A 20,562-nucleotide genomic window follows, 5' to 3' on the forward strand; every position below is an offset into this window, starting at 1 on the left:
AGCTTTCTAAATGAAGTAAGAGCATGGCTGTATATGTTTGCCGACAGAAGCCCATCTGCAGCCTGACTATTGAACTCTTCTTGAGTTGATCATAAAACAGAAGAGACTTTGTCTTTTCTAGAGGAAAATTATATAAGGAAGCTAGTTCTCGTATATGAGTAAAAACTGCTTGGGAAATTGATTAGAATCAGTGAAAGGAAACATTACCTGACTTGAAGGTAATTCAGTCTTTTTGCTTAGTTGTTGACTGCTCACCTAGTGATGGTGCTCTGTAAGACAGAAAAGACAAGTTTTATAGCTCTGTCCCAAGATTTAGTAATTCTATAATGTAATTCAGGTCCAAGATTTTAATGCACGTATTGGCAAAGAAAGCCTTGTGGCACATCCACGCCATAGATCTTCTGCTTCTATGACTTCACTAGCTGCAATCTTGCATATTTGGTCTCATATTTATAAAACCAAGCTTCACTGAAGCTTACTAGAACATAGGCATATTTTCAAATCTGTTTTTTTTTTGAGAATGAAATTTGTATATGTTAAAACTACTAGGGATTTAGTGCTAGAACAGACTACAGAACTGTTGGTAGGAATGTTGCATGCTTTGCCCCTTGGCACCTGTGAACAAATCCTGTATTTAACAACTTGAGCAAAATACATATTGCATAGAATTAACTGAAACACACACTTAATTTTATCTTCTCAAGGTTAGATGAATAGGTAGTTCTTGTTCAGATCCTTAATCCAATAATTACAATCTTAAAGTCAATTTTTTTTGCTTAAACTTCAGTTTTCTTAAATGCTGACTGCCTGATATTTCAGGATCTGTCATACTAACTGATAGTATGACTTTTCATCTGACAGTTTTTTTCAGAGACCAGGCTGTCCATTTTGGACATTAGTGGAAGAGGTCAGAGTAGCTGATTTTTGGGCTGGGTGTGACAGGATTAATGATCAAGTGCATTTCAGCATCTTAGCAGCTGTAGAACTCGCATGGTTTTGGATGTTCGTTTTGCATGCAATATATGCTTGGCAGCTCTCCAAAAAACAGAATACTGTTCCAAGATCTCAGCTGAGAAATATTTTTCAGTAGGAAGTGCATTTCCCATTTACAGGAGTAGGCCGTCTCTCACAGTTTTGTAAAGAGTTTTTTGATTGGTATCGGATAGGTACAATAATATCTCGCAAAATTCCAGAGATAGGCCTGCTGTAAAGGATGCAGCCTTCTTCCAGAAATTTTGACAAGATTTGCAGATGTGCAGAAATGTCAGATGTGTTCACTGCACAATTATGGGTTGGCTGTGCAGTACAAGCTCAGTGACGCTGACTCTGACAGGAAACATCAGATCTTACATAGGTGTGCTGCATGAGCATAAGTCCATCATGCTCAGAATAGGTTGGATTTCCTGAATGCATAGAGAAGGAATTGTACAGTGCGTGTGCAACAAGTCTGGCACATCCAGAATGTGTTAGAGCTAGTAGGCGTATGCAGACAGAGTATACAGCACTCACACTGTAGTGCAGATGCTTCCCAAAAGAATTGGGCTTGCTTGCACGTTGGTCCTCAGCATAGATTTGCCTGGAAACCCGTTTTATGGGCCGCCAAGTTTCAGATTTGAGCCTCAGAAAGTGAAAATAAATTTAGCCTAGTAATTTCTATTTCCATTTCACATTGTCTTATTCTCAGTTTTCAGTACAAGTCTCTGTGCTGCCTTGTAGCTGCGGTTCTCTGAAGCAGCTCCACATCCTGCACTGAAATGCTGACATCATTATTTTTTTACTACTTGTATTCTCTAGCAATCCCCACCAAGATCAAGGTCTCATTGTGCTCGTTGCCATTAGGGAAGCTTGAGCCTGACCCCAAGCACTTACAGTTGAGGTAGAAGAGAGAAAATCTGGCAGGAAAAAAAAATAAAAACATCCTGTGGGTGGGAATCTGACATGCAGGCAGTGCAGCTGCTTGTCCAGGTTCCTAAAAAGTCCCTGTTAGGCTAGGAACTCACTTCAGACCTCAGCCCCAGGCCTTTCTTTTCAAAGCCACTACTTTATTACATGACTGCTACTTCTGCAGGCTTCAAGTGGTTGATGGGAACATCGGATGTTAGTCATTCCTTGCTTAGTAATAGCCTTATCTGTGTCCAATTGAATACGAAGTCAGCACCTCCTCTAAATTTCACTATTTTCTTCTGCTCCCCCCACCTCCTGTAGCTTTCCTTGTGCCATAGCGATGCAATATCACTGAAGATCGACTGGAGAAAGTCAGAAGTTCATGACACAGATAGTTTAGGGCAGACTTAACTGGTGATACAGTTCTCTGAGGTGATGGTTTGTCCTCTGATACAAGTCAAGTGGTTCATTGGACTGAGGCCCTATTTTAAATAAGCTCATCGTTTTGTTCACGCATCAAAGAGTTTGGCTGTAATAAAGCATGTGCTCCAAAGGCCTAGAATCTGCCCATAAAAGGAAAAAGCAAATGCTGTATCTGAGGTTTATTTTGATCAAGCTGACTCAAATCTGTATTTTTAGTGTGTTCTGTATAAATTACTCAGAATCTATCATTTTAACAACAAGATGTTCACCACATTATTAAATACTGGAAGAGATCCTCTGTTTTCTTTGCCTCAAAACAAGGTTTCTCTTCCTCCCTTCTTCCATCTTTTTCCCACTCGTTTGGAGTAGCTTTTTAATTTTCTAATGTTTGAAAATCATTGTAAAACAAACTAGATAAATATATTATGCACTTGAGTTTTACACTTAAATAAACGTAATTTGTTTGCCTTTCAAATGCAAATAAAGTGACTATCAATTGAAAGAAAACTATTTTTTTCAGTTTGTTTAGGATTATTTTACTGGAATATTCCTGCTGAGACCAAAGTCGCTCTTCCAGCAGAGTTGGACATTTCCTTGAAATTAGAATAAAATTTCATAAAATTAAATGCCGTGTTGAAAGTGGGATGATTTCTAAAAGCACCATATGAGCTGCTGAATAAGGAGGCATTCTATGCAAAAAATAATATTCTACACTTCTTTGTAGTAGTAGTAGTTTGTTGTTTCATTAAAACAGTCTTGGTTTTGTAGTCCTCACTGGAACTAAGTGAGGCATTTTTTTAAATTGTATTATATTTTTGAGTAGAGTCTTAGAGAAGCGGGAACATCTGGCCCTTGCTTTCTGAACATTTGAACTGAATGCTTACGTTACAGTGAATCTAAAGTTTGGGTAAAATTAAATTGTTTCAGTTTTATATTAAAGCTGAATTTCCTTTCCTTTTCGGAAATCTTCCAGCAAATGAAGAGTATTTCTCTCTCGTCTTATCATTTCTGATGCTTGTTGCCTGTTCCCATAGCTAAAAAATCAATACATATGTTTTTGATATTTGGCAAACAGAGGTTTAATTTTGCAGCTGCAAGATCTCTGTACGAAGGGAATGCATCTTACAGAAATAAAAACATTTAGAGACCACTTATATATGAGAGAATACTTGTGAGTGAAACTCCATTCCACTTCTGTCAGCATTTGTTTCATTATATTTAATTACAAACAATTTGTGTGTTACTCAGAAATCAGAATGAAAACAAGAATAGCTGCATGCATGGCAATATGGTAGAAAAGCCAAATTGTTTTGAATCAAAAGTTGAAACTCAGACTGTTACAAAAATCAAAATATGATTTTTAAACCTGTAATACACCTTAAAGTGTGCTCAGTCACATACACATTGGTACCAACCCCGTGTACCTTCCTGCCAAGTTTAAAAGCATTATTATGGCTGTTTATAGCTCATATTGATCTCTGATAAAATGTTGGTAATTGCTCTTCTCACCATTAAGCTCTATGCTAAACCACATGTTTTTGGGACTCCTGAGCTTGTGCATCATTATTTACTAAGGGTTAATCCAACACGGTATATCTGTTCATTGAGTATTCCTGACTTTGCAGCACAGCTAGGTTCTGTGGTTTAGACAAAATAAAGTGTTGGATGTGATCCCAGTTTTAATACTCCCAATTTATTATAACCATTGAACCTTGATCAGATCACGGATTGGATTGTATCCCAGTTTTTTAAATGTCCCAATTTATTGCTGGCTTGCTACTCTGATAAGAATACATATTTGATTAAGGTTTCAGTTTTCAAAAATTCCAGTTAATTACTTTTAGATTCTTATTAGATCATAGCTGTGTAGTATGGTATGTTGAAGTTATGAAAAAATTACTGGATGATGTTGCACAGGTCAAGGTCGTAGTTTCATTTTGTGCTGACAGTATGAAGTTATCAGATTTCTGTTTATTACTGTGGCAGCACTTGCACTGGACAGAAGGACAGATTAATCCTAACCCATTGATTATGAATTATTCTCGTTTTAGATCTGCTGCTGCTCTGCATACCAGAACATGTAATAAAAGCCTACCACTGAACATTGAGAGATTGGTGTTTGGTTATGAGGATCAGAGGCAGGTGGCTCTCACCTACCTTTCACAAGTTGTGATGTGGCATGTAGAACCAAATAACAATTTTTGAGCTGCTTGATATGACTAAATCACTACTGGAGGACATTTTAAAGACAACGTTAGCCTGAGAGTTGATCCCAGATTGTCCTAGCTCAAGAGCGTTAAGAATTGAGGATGATAGAACAGCACATGGAATTGGCCTTTTTCCTTAGCTGTCACAGTACTGCTGCAGGTATCAGAGACTGAAATAGCACTTTCCAGGTGTCATAGCTGCACCCTCTGAATTTAAGCACCTAAATTCTCATCCAAGCCATTTAGCATCCTTGGTTTGCCCTTCTTCGAGGCACTGGTTTCACTGTGCTCTGGAGACTAGTTTTCACAAGCTGTGCCACCTGCCCACCTAAAAAGTCAGAGCATCTCAGCGGCAATGGCTCTTTCTTGCATAAATGGGCCAGTGTGTGGTTCTTTTCTGTATATATTGGACCTTTATTACTTCATTTTTTTTTTTTTTTTTTAAATGCACTGTAAAACAGTGTCCTGGTTCTGGGTAGGATAGGGTTCATTTTCACCTGAGCTGGGAGAGGAACTGGAGCTGGTGGCTGAGGGACACAGCTGGGATAGATTACTGATTAGGCAACAGCTGGGATAATTTACCCAAATTAACCCAGGGGCTATTCCATCCCTTGTGACACTATGCTCAGTGTATAAAGGGGGGATGGTGCTGAGGGGCAGGTTTTGCTACTTGGGAGTGAGCTGGACATCAGGATGCTCTGTGAACTGTTATACTGTAAGTTATGGGCTTAAATATATTCTGTGATTGTGTATGTTTTCCATCTCTGTTTTCTTTTCCTCTGTTGTTCTCTTGAACTGTTTTTATCTTAACCCAGGAGTTTTGCCTTCTTTTCTTTCCTGATTCTCCTCACTGCACTGAGAGGTGAGCTGGGGAGTGAGCAACTGTGTGGTATTTTAGCTGCTGAGGGGGGCTAAACCACGATAAACAGAAATACTGCTGTTAGAAACTTTTACAGGCCAAACTAATAAAGTGAAACTGGCCAATGTACTAGCCAACTTGGGTAATAGAGTGCTTTCCAGGAGACAAAGTGATCTGGTCTTTGATGGATTTGGATTCTTTGGATGGTCTTTGGATTCTTTGATGGAGTACTGAATGTAGGTCAGCTCTTTCCTACTCCAAAATCAATAAGGGCATAGGAATGACTTGGAAGTTGCATTTCATTCCTTGTCCTTCCATGTGTGATTTATGGCAGTCTATCATAAATTTTTGGCATACACTTTGAAGTAGTGCACAGCACAGAGTTCCTGTTCTCATAGACTCCCTTATCTGTGGGATAAAAATGAGAATACAACTCGTGGGGTTAGAGAGTCAGGGAGGAAGTCAGTTTGCATGTGTGATTCTCCATAGTGATATTAAACTAAAATACTCAGAAGTCTTAAAGCTTTGTCTGCTCAAAGCTGAGTTTTGCCGTCTAAATCCAGGACTGTTAATTAGAAACAACCTGTGAATTGTAGACTGACAGGTGAGAGTCTGTTCTTGTCCTTGAACAGAGAGATTGTGTTCAATAGGTTCCAGGTTCAATGTCATGTGTAGAATAAAAAAATGCTCATGAAATATCATATCACGTGGAAGTAGGCTTGCTCGTTCCACTACTAGGATTTCATTCAAATGAAGGCATAATGTTTATGCAGTTGCAGAGATGGTTGTGTGATCTCATGAGGTCTCACTAGCTTGAGTGGAGCTGCAAGTATCTATGCAGGAGATGTTCCAAGAATACCCACTTACTGAAGGAGGTGGCCCCAGGGACTCAGTAGATATCAGTCTTCCTGAGTCTGTTCTGCGCTGTTACTGCATGTGGTTGTGGATGTTGGGTTTTCATGAGGTGTCAAATCAATCTTGTATCTTCCTGTAGTCATTACAGTGTCTCTGGTATTTTTCTTAAGACGGTGTTACAATCCTCAGTGGTTTTGGCTGTTATCTACAACAGCAATTGCTGGAGCTGAGCTTCTCAGTGGCAATGAATAAGTTCATAGACTGGTGTCTCTGTCTCCCCATAGTTTTTCTGCAAGTATAGTGCAGTTACTTTATACTTGCTCACTGTTTATCTGATTAGCTTCTCTGAAGTAATTTGCTTGATGTCTTGGTTGGAGAGGTGAATCTGTGGCTTTGACAGCAATTGGTATTTTTCCATTCCTGATATTAAGTTCCCAATGGCTAAAATATAAGCAAAGTTAAATCTTCCTTTCTAGGAGTATTCTGTTATTTTGATTTTCTTTTCATGATTACTTGTTCCAGAATGAGTTAATGTTAACAGAAGGGTCTCAGGTATGATGTACACAGCAGTTGACTTGTATTTTTAGTGGAAAAGTACAAATTACAGCAGTCTGAGAATTCCTTTAAATCAGTGTTAGGAACTAGGCCTGCAACTTACCTATGGTCTGCAAAGTCCCTGCAAACTCAAGGCCATTTTGCGGGAGGAGCTTTGAGCTCTTAAAGGTATCAGAACATCTACGGTGAAAGATGCCAAAGTAGTTTTGACAAACTTGGAGTCATTCCACTTTCTAATCCATATTGTCACAAAACAAGGAACAACCTATTGACAGGAGACTGGGCAACCTGATCTGTGCAGTCAGCCTTGCTTTCAGTAGGAGATTGAGCTGGGTGACCCTCAGAGATTTCCTTCCAACCTAAATTTTTCTGACATTGTCACTTCAAAAAATAACTCAGGATAGTTGTGAGTAAAGAAAATTACACAATGTAGTGAAATGCAGAATATAGTATACTTAGCTTTTCCAATAGTTGGCTTTCCATAATCTGCTGCATTTCACCCAGTGTACGACTAATGTGGACAGAAGAGAGAAGAAAAGCTTCCTCAGATTTAACAGCAAAGGTAAAATCCTGCTCTCATTGAAGTTCATAGGGTAGGGGAGAATGCATTGACCTCATTAGAGCCAGGGTTTTCTTTAGAGGGCAGGATCCTGTGTAAGTTGGTAATCATTCCCTGTCACCTCTGAAATAAATGGAAGAACATTAAGACCTCAGTCTTGTTTATCCAACACTCGCACTACTCATTTTTTTTGTATGATACGACTCTGTTTCCTCATCAGTTTGTCATAATCTTAAATTTTAAGGTCAGTGTAGCTCTGTCTCTTACTTAGGTTTTTCTTTCCTCTGTTTCTTTACTTACAGCCTTCCAAAGGCAGCTTCTTGAGCGAGTTCAGTGTTATATGGGACTGGGGTAGTTATCTAGAACAGGCAATATTTTTTTAGCCCTGGTGGTTTTTATCATTGGGCCAGTTAATACTATCTTGTTTAGCCCAAGTTAGTCTCTTACTCCCTTGAATTTGTGGCTTGCCTTTTTTTTTATTTCTGAGACTGTTTCTGTTCTTGTTTACAATTACAGATAGTAATTATGGGGGAGATGATGTTCAAATCCAGCACGATAGAATGAGCTGGAATGAAGAAACACTTGCATAGCTTATGGAGAAGTTGTTTCAAAAAAAATGCCTCCAGTAGAATACCCTGAAAGATAAGACTAATTTAGATATTGTTTGTGTCTTGATGAGTCCATATCAGACTGGCAAGAGGTGGTTTTTTATTTTACTTTTTTTTTTTTTTTTTTAGCTATGAGACTTGCCTATCTCTAGAGTTTTCCTGGGTGATGGTTGAAAAAAAATAGAAATGAGTCTTTTCCTAATAGAAGATGCAGGTTTGAATAAGATTGTTAATGTCATTATAGACCATGTCTGTCTGAAAAATGATCCAGAAATAAAAATTAAAAGCACTGTACTGAAATTATCTCCTCAGATATTCAAGTGAAATATACCCATTCCCATCAGTGATTATGGCTTATGAATATCTGAAGGCAGGATGTATTCAGTCCACTGTTATGTAAATGAATGAAAATACAAGATTTTAGTTACCAAAATATATTTTGCTAGCAGCTAGAAAGGAATTAAAACATTAAACTCGGTGGAAATCTAAGTGACCTCCTGCAGAAATAGGCTGCTTTCCTCTAGACAACCCATTACTCAATATATGTATGAATTAGGTAAATGAGAGACAAAAGCAGAAATGTTATGTAAAATCACAGTTGAAGTGTTAAGATACTAAATCAGATGTAAATTGAGTAATCGCAGTATGTAGATCTCTGAGAGAGTCACGTGACTAGGGGAGAAAGCTATGCAGCAGCTTTTATTCTGCTCTTCAGAAGGAACAGCCAAATGAGTGGAAGCATCTCAATAGACTTAAAGGATCAGGTCCTTTTGCGGAGTGTAACTGTACCTCAAACTGATTGTATGCACACTCGCTTACCTACTCAGATTCTGCTCTTTTTGTTGTGCACGGAAGAGAAATTATCCTAAAAGACCTGTAGCCCTGTTTCTGTTACGCGTTTTGTCTTTGCTTGTTATTCATCCTTCTCTCCCGGGAACATCTTTCGTTGACTTAGCCAGCACCTTGCTCCTTTGTGTATCTGTTTGTGCTTCCACAAAGTCTATTACTTTTAATCCACCATATAAGAAATGTTGATGTATTCATCTGAAGTATAAAACAAGGCCCCTTTGTAAATACACTGTTTTGGTCAGCAACTGCATTTTCTGTCCTGTATTTGACTACTTAGGCACCTTGGGGCTCAAACTATGTCATTTTTTTGTGCGCTACTCAGTACTAAGCACATGGTCAGTGCATATTAAATAAAAAAAATGTTGCATCACTTTTACACTTTCCCTGGAAAGTTAGAAGAAACAGAATGACCCAGAGCTTATAGGAAGTGCAAGAGAGGAGGAGTTCAAACACCTCAGGAAAGGTTGTGCTTTTTTTATTGTGGGCCTATTTTGGTCATTTTTCCCCATCAACTGTTCTGATGTGAAATGTAGCCTTGCACAGTCTCTCCTCAGCTGAGCTTCCCACCTGCAGTTCTTGCACTATGGCCAGGTCTTGTAGCTTTTGGTGCCACTGAATTGCTTCTCCTGTTGGGCAGCAGGTGCCCTGTCCCTCACTTGGGGGTGGCAGAGGACATGCTGCTTCGAGTTCTGTCCTGATCCAGGGTGATGGCTTGTTAGACTGTGACTGACTGTGCAAAACTCCTTGCGAGGTAGGGCTGGTATTGGACCTCCAGAACTGCATATTGGGCTGCATCCAGTATCTTGCTGTTCATTCCCAGTTGAAGGCAGTCTTTGGCTTCCACACCTTTTAATGACTCTGGCCTTCTTTGGGCTACGGTGCTGGTAACATTAAGTCCTGCATTTTAATTTTCACTGAGGATTAGAGCACTAGTTTTAGAAGCGTCAGCATTTTCTTGTTCCCCACTTACAACCCAGTCACCCAGCTTGCGCCTGGTGGGCCAGGAGATCGAGGAGGATCTCTTACGGCTATTCCTAGCCCTCTCATTCCATTTCCAAAAGCATTTCTGGGTCTGCTCCAAAATTCAGTTCTGCTCAGCCCTTCTGGCATTTTCTTGAGGTGGTCCATATCCCTTCCTGCAGCTGCCTCACCCTAGGTGCGCTGCAGTCTTTTAAGCCAGCTTTTGCCTGTCAGTGTCTCTGTCACTGATGTCAGGCTAAAGCATTTTACATTGTGTTTGTCGCAGGTGGCAAATACATATGTGGTCATTGACAGTAGCTCAGCAGAAACACAATAACTTGTTAAGCCACAGTAACTCAATCGTGTGTCTGAGCTGCAGCTGGAAGGAGCTGTTTGGGCTGTTAACCCTTTTGTGGCTGCTGCACTCTATGTTTCTTTTCATGTGTTAGTACATGAGAAATCACCATATATGATTCGTGTGAATATGTCAGATAGGAAGATTCTTTGAAGGATAAATGAGAGCTTTTCCTTGGCTGATACCTCTGGGGGTGTGCCACTGAACATTATGTGAGGTGTAGAGAGGTGTACAGGATCCTGTCTTCATTTGACTTCTACAAACAGAATGCAACGTGTTTTGGAAATGTTACATGTACTTCTATTGAGCTTATATATTTTATCAAACTATATTTTTTGATGAAATTATTTGTTGTACAGAGGTTCTAGTGATAGGTAGCAAGTCTTGAAAGCAACAGAAAAGATTAGGATAGAATATGTGTTTGGATGCTATGGAGAAGAAGATGGGTCACAGGAAAAAAAATAGAGCATCGCTTGATACAACACTTCTGTTGCCTGTCCTCTGGCTCTTTGTGTGCAAAGGCTGTGTTTTTACGGAAACACAGCTAAAGGAAGTTGATGTAGTTGTCGTGCAGTGATTTAACTGGAGAGCATGGTGTTCAGGTGGCGGAAGAGAACAAGCAGGATTGATATGGGATACCCAAAAGGAAATGTATCTAACTTCCCTTCATTCTGTGTGAGTTTCTCTTTTCCCTTTCCCTCATCAGGAAGTTTGTAGAAACTTTAGTGCTACACTAAATTGTTCAGATGGTGACCTGTGCCTCTCCTCATCTCTGGTTTCACTGCCAGCATCGTGGTGCTGAGTGACATTTTATCTTTTGTCACAAATTTGCGCCAGTTGTTTAACCAGACTCATCCTGTGCTGTGAGTTTGGGGCTCTTTTGTAGTAGTTTTTCGTTCATAAGAACTGTAAGCTGGTTGCTGTGATAGTTGAGTTTATTTGGAAGACTTTATTGTTATTTTTGTGATTGGGAGTAAAGATACTGCTGTTTCAGATAGGGAGAAATGCAGAGGGAGGTACAGAAATGGTAAATGACTGGAGTGGGATATGGCAAAATATTTCTTCACAAAAATATGAAGAAACTTCAAAGGTGAAAAACATAAGAGAAGGCATGGAAGGATGGTAAATAGAAAAAAAAAACCCTTTCCCTATATTTGAACATTTGGATTGAAATGAGAAAGAGATCACAAGCAAATTTTATAGATTTGTATGGAAGAGTAAAAAGGAAACAAGAAATATTAATGTAATTATAATAGCCATATTGAAAAGATAAAACATTGATCATGAAGAATTTCACATAACCCGGTATTGACTGTTCTGTATAACGTAGAACAGAAATAATTGTTCTTGAGCAGATCTGACTTATAATAGTGGCAGCAATTGAAGATTGCATTCAGAAGGAGAAGTTGAAGAAACTAGACTTATTCACAGGAACAAAAGAAAATTGTGGTGACCTAATTCCAGCTTTTGTTGTGAAAAATATACCAGTATTGATAGCAGGACAAATTACTCTCACTGTCTGACATGAAAGCAAGATTCATGTGATGCCACTATGCTGCACTAGTCTTGCTTTCAAATAGGTCTTAAATACCTAGGGGACAGGTGATGTGTTGGTCCAAGGAGCATTATGGCTCATAATTTCACAGAAGCTGCTGTGACTCTTCTCGGGACTGTGTGTCATGCCTTCTGCACTGGTGTGTGATAAGACCATACCTTGAAATGCAGTGTCCTCCCATTTTTCTGCCTGTATCATCCCACATGGACCTGTGTGTGCCATGCAACTTGTACCTCTCATGATATATTCCCGCACAGAAGTCTGTGTTTAGGCTTTTTTGGTTGCTAATTTAGGGTGAAGCCCTCCACAGTTTCCCAGTTTTTTAAAAACTTTCAGTGCTTTTTCAGAGTTGATCTGGAAGTCAGCAATACTCTTAAAGTGCTTTATGCATTTTAGTGGAAGAGCAGCTGGATAATCAGAGGCAAGGACTACTACCAAACTAGGAGTTATTGGGTGCAGGAGCTAACAGTGTGGATTTTTAAATTATTTTTTTTAAGCTAAGATAGTGCCTTCATTTTTATATTTCTGACATAATCTTATGTGGGACATGTAAAATATTAATCCTTCTGCAAGAGGGTTTCTCTTGAAGTGCCTGTATGTATAAGAGATGGAAAACAGCAGCACAGACCTCCCTCCCTTCTTCATTGATGTCTGAGGCCTTATTTGCAATGGAAATCCACCTCTGTCCTTGTAATATGACGAGTGCTCTCAAATGTTGAGCTATATGAAAAGGCTGGTTTTTACGTGAACAGACCAAGTGATAGCTTTGCCCCAAATTCCTTTATATGAACGATGAATGTGATGTATCGCTCATGGACACAGGCAGACTGACTCCCTCCACCACTCCCTGCTGCATACTCTCTCTTTTATCTTTATTCACAAACCCTTGGAGGATAAAGGCTTTGCACACTTTCATCTGCTCTCTAATTATTACTCATTTACTAGCAATGGTTTGTGGGTTAGATAGAAATGCAAGCTGACCGCTGCTTTTTAGTTTCTGTTTTCATATACAGCTCCTCAGTTTTTACTTTCTCCCCATGCCATTGTCCATTGCTTCATGATTAACAACTTGGATTTTACCAAGGTCTATACCAGTGTCACTATTAGTTTTATAGCAAGTAAGTTGTATGTCCCGTTGTTCTGCAAACGCCATTAAACTGCTGCTGTCCCAAGAAGCCATCAGCCAGCTAAGCCAATGAAATCAGCAGTAAAATAAGAGAATACATGCCTTACTAACTGAATTTATCACATATTGACACCAGACTGTGCCCTCTATAAGTTCCTCCAATAAAATCTCCCTTGTGGGTAGAGTCAGAATTGTGCAGAATCGAAGACTCATTTTGAAATCTGCGACTTCTTCAAGACACTGCCTTACCTTGGGTGAGGTTGCACTTGAGGATAGCACATGTCCTGACCCAGGCCACCATTTGAATTCAAAATAGAGAGTGTGTGTGGCATGAAAACCTGAAGCAAAAGAGAAGTGAAGTGAAGGTTAAGGGAGGAGGAAGTGATTGTACAGGCAAAGAAACTCCAGGAAGAAAAAAAGAGAAATTCTTAGGAAGCCTCAGTGTGGAAACCTGAGAGGTGTTAAGTACATAGACAGATTGTAGCTTATTTCTCTTTCTTATCCTGTAGTACATTATATTAAGTGTTTGTGAGTATTTTTAATGATATCTGAAAAAGAATTAAAGAAAATTAACTAACTGGACTGAGATCAGGAACTTTAGGAAAAGTAGTAGTAGTGTATTAAGAAGGTATTATTCTCTCACATGATCTTTTTATTAAAATATTTCATAGAATCATAGAGTATCTCAAGTTGGAAGGGACCCATAAGGATCATCAAGTCCAACTCCCTACTCCCCTACAGGGCTACCTAAAACTAAACCATATGTGACTAAGAGCATTGCCCAGACACTCCTTGAACTCTGACAGGCTTGGTGCCTTGACTGCTTCTCTGGGGACCCTGTTCCAATGACTGACTGTCATCTTGATGAAGAACCTTTTCCTATGTCCAAGTTTGAACTTGCCCTGGGAGAGCTTTGTTCCCTTTCCTCGTGTCCTATCACTGGTCACCAGAGAGAAATCAGCACCTCCACCTCTGCTGCCCACCTTGAGGAAGGTGTACACTGTGATGAGGGCACCCCTCAGCCTCCTCTTCTCCAAGCTGAACAAACCAAATGACCTCAGCCGCTCCTCCTAAGTCTTGCCTTCGAAGCCTTTCACAATCTTGGTCACTCTTCTCTGGACATGCTCTGATTGTCTGATGTCCTTCTTATATTGACGCACTGAAAATGGCACACCGTACTGGAATTGTGGCACACAGTACTCGAGTTCTAGAGAGGAGAAAAGTCATCTACTTCGCTGAGGGAAGGCAGAGCGGATGGTGGGCACTTCCCAAACTGTCAAGGACTGTATCATATGTCGGTTCATCTCACTGGAAAGTATGACTATGTTTTAAGTGTTAAAAACTAGTATCACCTCTAGATATGTCCTAGCACAGTTAATGGAGTTGTAACTGGAAAGCATGTGTGATACATGTTCCATGTACTCAAGTATATGTGTAGGAAGGCATGTGTTCTCATTATAATTATTTGTGAGCCTTTTAAGCTACAAATTATTTGAAAAGTAGTGGTATTTATTTTGATGATACAATTCTAATGAAACAAAATTAAATGTATGAATCTCATTCTGAACTTAATAGCTACTGTCTGTGAGACTGGAATGTCCCAATGTGCTCATGTATTTCTTCAGGGAGCAATTTCTCCATGCCTTTTAAAGACTTTCTCTAGAACGTCTTCATTTTTCACTATGGAGAGTCCTGAAGCCATTAAGCTTTACCGGGTAGCCAAGTCTGGCTGGTGGACCCTTTTTACTTATTCTCCTGTGGTACAAATTATACGGTTCTTTCTGTGCTGCTGCTGTACTTCAGATACAGTCAGCAGCAAATGTTGACTACTTCTGTCAGGCACTGCATCTCTGTGTCTGTCTTCCATTCTTTGTTTTTTTCCTCTGTGCTCTGTCATTTTCCATAAATGCGATTTATTACATACTGTGGTCAGCATTCTGCCAGATCCATCTCACTGCATTTAATTACGCTGTGTTGAAGCGTAGCTGAGCAGTTAACAGAAGTTGCATGCTCACAAAGCCTTGCTATAGGTTTTTTTTTCTCTGGCATGAATGTTGAATCATTGAATATCAGCTGAGTTTGAAATTTACCTGAATATGTTTTACTATTCCAAAGAGATTACACAGTGGCCCTGATTAGCACCAGCATTTTGTAATACCACTTAAGACTTTATCACAGTGGAGTACTGCCAGTAATAGTCTTTAATTCACTTATATGTACCAATTCATCTCTGTCAGGTTTCTATTAATTTCTTTGCTGTTTTACTTTGTGCCTATCCCCTATGTAATAAGGCATTATTTCCACATTTGTGTAGCCAAAATAAAATCTAAAAAAAAAAATTAAATCTTCAGCAGATTAACTGTGGTCCTTTGATTTGAAACAACTGTGCCATCTCTCCATTTCTGTTCATGTTTAATCCACTTTTCACAAGTTAATGTATTTAGGAGGATCTAGGTGGGTCAAGTGACCAAGAGCCAGTAACAATTTTACTGGCTAATTTAGATTAAAAGTTTCAGAATTGAGTTAGGTATATTAACTGCAAAGTGGAGGGTAGGTGTAGAATTAAAACTGTATGTATTTGTGCATACACACTTGTGAAAAGCCACGCTATATTCAGCATGAATTTTTTTTAATTAGGATTATGACCAACCCTGGTTACAAAGGTGGTTACTGGAGATAAAGAACAAAATTGCTGCATGCACCATTTTGTTTTATCTTGCATCAGTTTCACAGTGTACTGGAAGATCTAAACAGTTGAGTTTGGGGTTGGTGCTGCAAATTTATGTAATGAATCAGTGTCTGGTTACTGTTGAAGCAGATCCAGCTGTATATCTGTTCTTTCTTTTTCTTTGTTAGGATTGGTGCAAAGCACCAGGAGTTAAGGCAAAAGCAACTGAGAGGCCTGAGTGATTATTCTGCTGGTCCTGGAGGACCTGACATTGATGATGATGAGGTGGATCCAAATTATGCCAGAGTAAACCACTTCAGAGAAGCTTATCCAGCAGCAAGCATCTACAGGCCGTCATCACCAGCAGTAGCAGAAACCTTTCTATATCCACGTGATTCTCCTTCAGCACCAATGGAGAGGGAGCACTTGGAAGGACTGTATGCAAAAATAAACAAACAGCACTACCCACAGACTCCCGGTGACAGGTAATATTGCCAGCTGGCATTACAAACAATGGTAGCTTGGTGGGGAGGGAGCTTGGGGCTAGGCAAGGGGGCTGTTCAGATGCCCAAACCCCATGACTAGGCGGCCATGGATTTCCTCTTAACCAAAACCACGATTTGCTGCAGCAGTACCCTCAAAGCATCTGAGCAAGGCAGCGGTCAAACAGAAATCATTAAAAAAAAGTCTATATTTCACAAACAGAATGAATGAACTGACTCCAGTCCAATTCCTGCACTGCTGAGGGAGTGTTTTTCCCTCTTTCAATCGGGACAAGTTCTTACCCTGCAGCAAAAATAATCTCTGTTTTCAGATCCCTTTCGATTCTGCTGATCATCAAGTGCCTATTAGTAACAGGTTTTGTATGATAGCATGATATATTGCATATGTTTATGGTTTAGTTTTCCCCAGCTGTGTGATATTACGCACTTTCAATTAGATTGGGGACAGGACTGGGAATCATGGCATTTTTATGCAGATTGTAAAGTGTAGCTTCACAAGACTGATTGCCTTTCACAGCCTTTCCAATAACCAAGTGGGAAGGAAAGTGCAATTTTTAATCCTTACTGTCAAGCTTCCAGGTTGATAGCATTAAAGAAAGATGGTTAAGTTTTTCCCTGGGTTAAAAAAAAAAAAAACAGAAATCCCTTTATGTTGATAACGTAGCCACCATTATGATGATTTTAAAGCTGGTTGGTTCTGGAATTTGGGACTAAAAGAATGTAAGACATCATTACTATCATGGCGTTAATATACTGATGTTGGGTTTTTCAAACCAGCTTACAAGTGTGTAGGCAGGATATGCAAGTCTGTGTGGAAAAAAAAAAAGCTGACAGAGTAAGACATGGAGGACTTGAGGAATTGTTCACGCTTTAAGTTCATATTACAATCTGTAGTGTCTCCCCATTGCCTCAATCTGTGCTATGTGATACCACACTTGTTAATTTCGGAGAAATATGTGCGCACAGATAGAGGAGTGTTTTCAGTTTGTGGCATCGTAGTACTTGAAAAATGTCTACTGAGTCATTGTTATAAATAGTCATAAAACTCTTCTGACATAAATCTAAGTTTGTAACAGGGAATGGGCCAAGTGTCTCTCTTTTTCACCTAAATACAGTGTGGGTAGAGATCTTTCCAAACATAATGACATTGCTGATTTTTTTTATTTTGTATTATTAACTCTTCCCCTACTGCATAAAGGTGAAGAGAGTGAGTCACACCTCACTAAGAGATAGTGATCACAGCTTTTTGCCATCTAGTGGGTTTTGCTTTACTAGAAAAGTCTTGAGGCAATTGTCACTGAAGTCACACAAACGTTTGTATATAGCAAAGGGATCAGAAACTGAGTTCATACTAACTCAATAAACTGACAATTCCCAGTGGGAGGGAGTCTAAATTCAGGTTCACATATTTTTCAAGTATAAATATATGCAGATGTAACTCAATTAGAGTAAGTCATTGTCATAAAGGTTGCTTCATAATCTCAGTTTTAACAGGGACTTTATAGCTTTACTTTTTTAAAATGTCATCGGTTTTGAAGTGTGGTCTATGTGTTGTTTTCCATGCAGCAAAAAGAAATGCTCAAGTCTTTCCCTCTGACCTCTTTTGCTTGCTTGTATTGTGGTTGTAACTACGCTGAATGAACTATTGACTTGCTATGTGGACAAGAATGAAGTCCCAACCAGGTTTGGATTCAGTGTTGGGATCCTGGATTTTAGTCTGTATTTAGCTGTAATTGCATGATAGCATAACTCAGTGAAAAACCAAAACATCTAACAGGCAAGAAAAGTTACCTCATATCTGAGCCCTTGATCAGAAGTCATGCTGAGAGGCTGTTCCATCTGTGTTGATTCTGCACTGAAAGACAAACAGTCCACAACAACTTTGCTTTGTTGAGTTTCTCAGGCTTGCAGAGGCTTTTTAACCAGATTAGGAAAAAATAGGAAATGTGGGATTCTTATTAGGTTGCCTTTGTTCTTTTAAAAAAATCTTTCTTTCCTTTGTCTCAGAGACAAAAAGGTTGTTGTTATTCGTCAGCAGAAATGTGCCAAACGTGAATAATTTTATGTGAATTTATGCAGTGGGTTGAGAGGTCTCAGCCAGCAGTTGTTGAACGTGATGGCAACTTCAGGCAAGGAAATCTTTCTGTACTGGAGGGAGAGTATTGAAAGGAGAAAGAGATCTGGAAAGAAAAATCCCTGGATAATGTGTTAATTACAAAAACAAATCTGCTTTCAAGGGTCAAGTATGAAAACTACCTTGTCTGCCTCAAAATGATGGGAAACGGCTATAATGGATGCTTATTAGCCAAACCAACATTATTTTGTGTTTGCAGGGCTGAACATTTATCAACACATTTGTCATGTAATAGCTCATGCTTTGGTCTTGCTAACGCGTGCATGCTCTGTCTCAAAGTTTTCCTATTCATTTTACTTTAGATGGATGGCTCTTTCTCACACCTCTGACTCTCAACTTGTAGTATAGCACATGGAGGCTTGATCAGTGACTGAAGTAAATGGGCTTTGGGGTAGAAGTGGGATTTGAACACAGAGAGAATAGATTATTTCATTTTGATCTGGGAATTCCAGTTATGCGTCATAATGATAGAGAATTAAACCTCATCATTTGAAGCTCATTTTTATTTTCTTTTTATAGAAGAATGTATGAACATAATTAATGACTTTTTAAAATTGCCAGCCATTTTTAAAGTAAGAGGCTTAGTAGCCAAATAAGTGCTGTTCACAATTTGCATATACTTACTCACCATCTCTTTTCCACCACAATCCATCAACTGTTCCTGCTTCATTCTTCTCAGCAGATTTGCAGTTTAAACTGAGAATCTCCCTCAGCATGTGGAAAAGCAGTAGGCTGCACATGTATGAAGTCTGTTGCTTTAATCATTAGGAAGTATGTTTGCTGCCCCAAGCACTGCTCCTTTGGACACACACAGACCTGCTTCCCGTTGCTGTTTGCATACTGACATCCCCTTTACCTGCACTTGCATCTGGCATCTCAGGGGGTTTTTGCTTTGGGTTTTCTGGGGGTTTGCTTTGTGTCTTATTTGGAACTGTTGTGTAACGTTCCTCTGCACTGCTTCACAATTGTTGATTTTCATTCCAGCAATGACTGTATTCAGTGAAGTAGATGTAATTTTTCTGTATATTTTGCTGAAAGCTTTGGAATTCTTAACTAAGAGAGGTGCTATATAAATGTAAATTGTCCTTATTAATGACTATAGCAAAAGCATTAGCATGATCAGTGTATTCTGTGAATGTTAAGTTAAAGAGAGTGAAAAAAAAAATGACTGGCAAAATCACACGCTTCTTTGTAAATCAAGCATTTTTCTGTTTATTTCTAATTAGCCACAATTTTCTGTAATGCAAATAGCATCCCAAAGGATGGTGCAGCCTGCACAGCCACCTTGTGCAGCTGGGGAACTCGCAGGGTCTTTGCCTGAGACGCTGTACATTTCCCCAGCCTGTGGCAGAGGCTGGGTGATTTGTGGCCCATATGTTCCTGAAACGAATGGTAAGTCACATCTTTTCTGAGTTTAGTCATCAAGGCTGTACCATGACAGTGCTAAGTTACACCATGGTAGAGCCTAGGTGTCAGACCAAAGCCAGAAGAGCGTATGCACAACACTATTATCACTTACATGTCAGGCATGTCACATGGTGCAACCCTTTCTCGCGTTTTGAATAAGCAATGTCCTCTTTTTTCTTCCCTTGAACATGATGTTGTCAACTATATCCCAACACCCTGAGTACATCTCCAGAAAGGTTCTAGAGACTTTACTAAACTTATTTCCTCAGCCCAGAACTATGAAACATTTAAAGTCTGATGCCAAACTCCTTGCCGAGTATAGTTCTTCATTTACTTATGTGTCTTATCTTGGGGAATTTCAAAGTGCTGGTCTGACAAAAACGAATACAATCTTCCTTTGTTTAGCAAGAATAGATTCAGAGCTTTATCTTGTTGCAGATTTTAAAAATACTAATAAAAAAACCCAACACTTTTATTACATAGGAGCGGGTCCAAATCCCCAGTGTGATCCAGCTTTCTAGTTCTGGAGATGCTATGTTGGGTCCCACTGTGCAAGATCTTATACTCTGCAATGTTAATTAATTGAAAAATTGATCTTCCTTATTTCAGATTGAAAGTTTCCTTATAGGAACACTTGTTCTATCCAGCAGCGTATAAAGTTGAAAATGGGGAAATGAAACCACTACCTCTGCACAGCCCTAATTCTGCCCTCCGCGTCCCACCCTCAGAGCTGGCCAGCGTCATCAGAGAGAGAGGCAAGACATTAAACAGTCTACTTCTTCCTGGAAATGATCAAAGGAATAAATTGCTCTGCATATCCTGAGAAACCAAATGGCAAGTGTGAGCTATGTGCAAGCCTGAGTTTTGGGCACAAAGGGTCCAGAGTTTTGAAATTTAGCAAAGGGAGTGTTTTTTACTAAAAAGCAGGCAAGTGCTTGTCTTTGGGGCAGGTGTAGGTTGCTCCCACCCTGCTCAATCCAAGGCCATAGGAATTCAAAGCTGCACAGAAAAGACTTTGTTCAAAAAGGGCAAGTTATGGCTGCCCAGCTGTGTTA

General features: G+C 39.4%; 1 protein-coding gene across 6 annotated transcripts in view; it reads left to right on the forward strand.

The window, feature by feature from the left end:
* PARD3B (par-3 family cell polarity regulator beta) overlaps nucleotides 1-20,562 on the forward strand; it is a 422,878-nt gene that overhangs the window by 327,609 nt on the left and 74,707 nt on the right. For 5 of the 6 annotated variants that reach the window (XM_086750624.1, XM_086750623.1, XM_086750625.1 and 2 more), the window contains one exon: nucleotides 15,652-15,948. In XM_086750624.1, the coding sequence (XP_086606750.1) occupies nucleotides 15,652-15,948 (297 nt within the window). Of the gene's footprint in view, nucleotides 1-15,651; nucleotides 15,949-17,532; nucleotides 17,650-20,562 lie in introns of all 6 variants that reach the window. The other variant, XR_015258893.1, reaches the window with a different exon arrangement.

This window comes from Chlamydotis macqueenii, chromosome 6, assembly GCF_036417535.1.
Source record: "Chlamydotis macqueenii isolate bChlMac1 chromosome 6, bChlMac1.mat, whole genome shotgun sequence".
Classification (NCBI taxonomy): Eukaryota; Metazoa; Chordata; class Aves; order Otidiformes; family Otididae; genus Chlamydotis; species Chlamydotis macqueenii.